We start from the raw sequence: 5,523 nt of genomic DNA on the forward strand, positions 1-5,523 counted from the left end.
GTAGCTCTCGAAGGAGGGTCTGTGCTGTCTCCCAAATCGAGCACTCGGGCAGCGGCGGCCCTGCAGACAGACGCTGATCCGAGCGACTGCTCACCTCGCTTAATGACTTTCTCCTGGTAGATGCAGCGGTCAGATTCTTGTGACGTGCCATGGCACAGTAGGAGAGTCAACATCCTGGCCCTGGTCCCAAATCTCCGTCACTGCTACCATGTTTGGCTGAGCATACTTACCTCCGGCTAGCCCCGGACAAGCCTGCTCGGTTTCGATCGTAGTCCTCCGGCTCGGCGCGTTTGGTCAGCCTTGACTAACGTACGGGCCGTCGTTGCAGGGTATCCTTCAAGGGCTTCGCCGCCAAGAACAGGTTCTATTTGCGCAAGTGCCAAAACAGAAGCCGATGCACCCCTGAGTGATTCGGGTAAGAAAGCACTTGTACTGGTCAACTCTCGGTCTTTCCAAGACAGACCACCGCGGCGGTAGTGCCGTGCAAGGACTCAGACTGGGGGTCTTGGGAGGCGCCGAACTGCTTGGCAAACATGCGAGTCAATATGGATGTTCTGCAAAAACATGTGCCAGGCTTTGGTCGAATGAGAAGACGTGCTATCTGATTCACAAGCGATAGTCAAAAAGGGGTTGTGCGAATCATGCCAAAAAAAAAGATGGTCAAAATGAAGGAGATGGGATTCGAACCCACGCCTACAATGTAGACTAGCACCTGAAGCTAGCGCCTTAGACCGCTCGGCCACTCCTCCTGTTGATGTGAAATCGGGCTTGAAGGTACGTTACTTGAATCCAAAGGTACGGCGCAGACTGGGTCATGAACACAAGAATAGAGGCTTGCTCCTAGTGCAACGTTATGTGACAAGGTCTGTGACGAGGTGTGTAACGGAAGAACGCGGTTGGGTGTTCTGGACACTGATCAGTTTGCTGATTGCTGTGCAGGTGGCTGACGGACGTTCCGATTTCCTGTATTCCGGAGTGGGCTTCAGCGGAACTGTAGACTTTTAACCCGGAGCAGCAACCTGGCCTCAGCTCACAACCTGGCCTCAGCTCACAACCTGGCCTCAGCTCACAACCTGGCCTCGGCTCAGGGGCCTCAAAACCTGGAAGCTTGTAGCCACATAAGTATATGACACGAATACCCGGTCACGTCCTGGAACAGCCAGGCGCGCACATCCTACAGACCCGGAGAGATGTGATGACGCTTACCGCGTTCACCGAAAGGCATACAATGATCAGGCTGGTGTGCGATGGCAGATGAATATGTGCAAGTTTGAGTCGTTCACAAGTGCTTCTGCTGCTGAGTGACTTTCCACCGGACCTTGGACGCAGCTGGGGAGGGGGGCGCCATCGGACAAGTCAAGGCGGACCTACTTGGCCCGGGTCTGTGGATCGCCTGGAGAAGGGCTGGAGATGGGTGCGGCTGCCCACCACCACCATCTGATACCCACATTCCCACCAAACGCTCAGACGATCAGGCGGATGTGAACGCGCGCATGAACAGACGGGACGATTGTGGGCGCAGCAGCGGACGGACATTGGTAGAGAAGGCCGGCGATACTAAGATGACTACCACGCTTACGCAATTGGCTAACGCGACAGGCAAGGCCTAGCACCACCGTGTTGAGGCAGAGGGCAAAACACGACAACGACGCCGACAGCCGAAGACTGCTCGGATGCATGGAAACGAGAGAGGGAGGTGTGATGGTATCCTGATGCGTGTCCTTTCACCCAGACGGTTGGGTCCGCAGTACTGCTGTGTGGCGGTAATGAGCGGGATTGCCATGATGGCGACAGTGCCGAAGACAAGAAACACGCAACCTTATCCGTCATGCGTGAAAGGCACCCGGCGAGACAAGCTCTGTCTTAAAACCTCGGGGACGTGTCGAGGGAGACAATCGGTGAAGCGTGTCTCAGCGCCTTGCGTGCGCCAGCAGAGCTGACAAGTTTGGTCATTTAAAGGAACGCCCGCAGAACACAGACTTCATCCGGGCCGGACTCAAAGCTCCCAGAGAGCTGACCACTGAGCGATGGAGGCTTGAACCCTGAGTGTGATGAGAGACGGTTCGATGACGGAGGAGGCCCGCTCGGGGGGGGATGACTGATGATCCTTCACCACAAATGGGACACATGGAGAAGGAGAAGGGCAGGAAGGGGGGTAAGATCAGGATACAGTGCAGATGCAGCAGTTGCACCCAGGCGCCAGTGGTGCGGCACAAGTCACGACCGGGATCAGAACCAGGACAATGAAAACAACCGCAAGTGTACAAGTAAGTGTAGGGCGCGCAGGCGCAGCTGCAATTGCGGCATGGACAGGGACCAGGACACGGCAGGAAGACCCAGCTAGCGCGCCTGTTCCGTCCGCTCCTGCCGATTGTGCAGTTCTTCGAGGCCTTTGCTCCGCCCCTAGTCGAGTTTGTTTGGCCCTTCCTGGCGTCCCAGCGCCAATTCACTCGACCACGGGGCAGGTTCGATGCAGCAGGTGATGCAGCAGGTGAAAATTGGAAACTCACTCAGACGACTACTGCATAGTGACCATTCGGCCGCCAACGGCAGGCAGGGTCCATCTACCCAGGGACCTGATTACGGTGGATGGGTACTCCTGTGCAAACTGGGAAAGAGGAAACCAACGCAAACGTCGCGCACATCTCTGCCACTCGCTCATCTCGTCCCCGAGCTCTGCAGAGACCTTATTTGGGCTGCAGCATTGACCAGCTGGGGCTGCCGTCACACACATAGGTACAGAGCACGTCAGTCGAGTCATCCGGGTCAATCAGTCGGTCAATCATTCGTTTGCAGGCATCGCGACGTCAGCTTGTCGAGACGGCGCCTGACAGCCTGACAGCGTGGCAGGGAACTCGAGTCTCCCGCGTTCCAGGGCACTGGGATCCCTAGCACAGCGTTCGGTCCCCCTCCCCCCCCCTGCGAGCTCGCCGCGACGATCCCATCTCTTCAGGAGGGTCTACCGAGCCAGGGTGGGCACCTACAATACCTGCCTACTGTGCAGCAGATACGTTGCAGCGCCCGCACGGGACGAACGGTCTAGATACAGTGCAGAAGTGCTCACAGCGGTTCCGCGAATGGCGCTGCCGACCCAGCGCCGCGGACCAAAAGGAATGTAGCAGGCTCCGTGTGTGCGGGACCTGCACATGTGCTTGCCTCGTTGGGTTTCCTCCCTTCCGCTGCCTTTCGCCTCTTCTCTACTTGGGTGCCCAAACTCTAGGCGTACACATACTCGCCTGTCACCTTCTCACTCGAGAACCAAACCCTCCCAGCTGATCCCCTGAATCCAGAACACGAGACGACTAAAGGTCTTCCAAGAACGTTCGCTTGGACCGTAACACCGCATCATCCATCGCTTCATGTCCGAGGCGCACTCGCACTACCCACTAGGGCAACATAGCGCCAAGCGCCGACCACGCCTTGTCCTTTCGCACCTCGACCTGGGCTCTCCTTCGCCCATTCCTCAACAGGCAACGCCGGCTTGGGGGCTTGCACGGTGCACTGCCAGTGGTCATTTCCCTGGCCCCTGATTTGATCCGTCCCCGCAGGGAAGCCGCCGACGCACAATACGCACAAACGCAATCCTTCACCTTACCAGCTTAAGGCCACCATCAGTCTCGGTTGGCAAGGTTGGGTTGTGCTGCTTGCGCCCTCACCTCCCCCCCCGGCTGTCTAGCCATATGGTCTTTGTGCCAGTCTGCCTGCCTCGCATTGTGCTCTTGTTCCGCAGACGCAGGTGTGGCCTTGTTGGACCTTCATGGTCTCGAGCTCTTGATACCTCAAGCACGCCGAACCACCGTCGTATTCACAGCGACTGTCTATCTCAACGCAAGCATCCTCGCCTGCCAAGGGCTGAACCGCTAGGCTACAAAGTCGGCCACTGGTCGCCATCCTACACTACGAGCGACCCATCCACCAGCGATCTGGGGCGCCCACGGCGTCCCTTGGGCCACCCACTAGTGCAGCACGTGTGGATGTCCTCATAATACCATTACTGACCCCCGTTCGGCTCGACTCCTTCAGCAACTCGATCATCTGTCGTTGTTCACTTCGTCCACCGCCCGTTTGAACCTCTCTGGACCATGTCGCTGGACGCATCGCTCCATGAGCCCGGTTCTCCGTCCACCTATTCACCGCGGCCGGCGTTCACGCAGCCATCGCACGACATGTCCACCCGCTCCACGTTAGGTTACAGCGGCACCGCCATTACACCCAACCCGCCACCCAGGCGCCTGGGACCAAATCACGACGAGTTCCTATTGTCCCCGAAACGTCTGTCACTAGAGCACCCGCACCCCCAAACTGGCTTCGGTTGTACGCCAACCGCTCCAAACCTCATGGCACCAGCGATATCCTCTTCGAAACCTTTGTCAGCATCAGCGTCGTCACCCTCATGTCCTCAATCCGTACTGGCTCCTCGCCGTGACACCCGCGCCTCTCCTGTCAGCATTATTACTCCATCGTTGGAAGTGGACGATGACGAAGCGTTTGATGAGGAATCGGAAGCCGAGTTTCTGAGCAAAATCGCATGTCGGGGGCAGAGACGACTGAAGCGACTACGTGATGCGCACTCCGACGGTGACGCTGCCAACACCAAAATTCCAAAACTTGCCGAGCCCACCAGCCCCCAGCATGATGGCGGCGAATATTCGCAACACGTTATCGCCACGACACACCTCTCCCCGCGCGACTCGACAGTGAGACATGGACCTATTGAGCCTGCGGATCCGGACGCATTGGCTGCAAGCGACACCCTCGAGGTAGACGAAGGGTTTTGCGACGAGAACGGCGAGGAGTATGTGTGGCGACACTCGTCCACCGAGTTGTTACGACAATCGAGCACCAACGGATATCGGCAATTGGGGCCGCTCCGCTACCGAGCGTCCGGCCAATATACCTCAAGGACCCAACCCGTCGTCAGGAGCAGACCAAGAATGCGCAAACGAAAGGACCTACCGACCTTACCGACCCCAGCTTCAGCAAACGAGGGTCCGAACTGATCTTATGATATGCGGCAGAGGTCGATGCCTTGCAACGTGTGCAAGATGTGATGATACCTCCTATGCAGTTGGTGATTACGGCGGCGGCACTACCCGGGGTTGGATTTGACATTTTCGCATCCGCTATAATCACAGTTATGGCGTACCACAATATCATGGCGACAGGACCATGATGTCTCAAGGCGTTTGGTGTGATTAGAGGGGCATAGGGTTGACCGCAAGGTGTTCGGTCTTCAACGCGCTATATGGCGCGCCATATAAGGATATGATTTTCCTTCGACTTTTTTTTCCCGTCTCGGTGTTTGAAATGCCAATTTGGATAGCTTCTTCATCCTGGGAAGCGCGATGCCCCGTCATGGTAGAGCATTTGATGAGATCATAGTAGGACCTCTGACGAAAATTGACCAGCAGGGTACCAACCCCATTATCTATTTCTGGTCGAGCCAACTTGTTGGAACCCCCCACACTAGGAACAATGTTATGCCTTTGACATGGATAGCTCCAGAACGCCGCAGCAGAGATG

The 5,523-nt window shown here is 56.9% G+C and overlaps 1 protein-coding gene and 1 non-coding gene across 2 annotated transcripts; one reads left to right on the forward strand and one right to left on the reverse strand.

Annotated features, from left to right (window-relative positions):
- Positions 1-666: 666 nt before the first annotated feature.
- On the reverse strand, positions 667-749 carry VDBG_15007. Its single transcript has one exon. It is a non-coding gene; the product is annotated as a tRNA-Leu (tRNA).
- A 3,417-nt stretch (positions 750-4,166) lies between these two features.
- On the forward strand, positions 4,167-5,000 carry VDBG_00391 (predicted protein; the record flags this gene model as incomplete). Its single annotated transcript, XM_003008664.1, has 2 exons — positions 4,167-4,314; positions 4,375-5,000. The coding sequence occupies 2 exons, from the start codon at positions 4,167-4,169 to the stop codon at positions 4,998-5,000; spliced, it is 774 nt and encodes a 257-aa protein (XP_003008710.1).
- Positions 5,001-5,523: the final 523 nt, after the last annotated feature.

This window comes from Verticillium alfalfae, genomic scaffold, assembly GCF_000150825.1.
Source record: "Verticillium alfalfae VaMs.102 supercont1.1 genomic scaffold, whole genome shotgun sequence".
Lineage (NCBI taxonomy): Eukaryota > Fungi > Ascomycota > Sordariomycetes > Glomerellales > Plectosphaerellaceae > Verticillium > Verticillium alfalfae.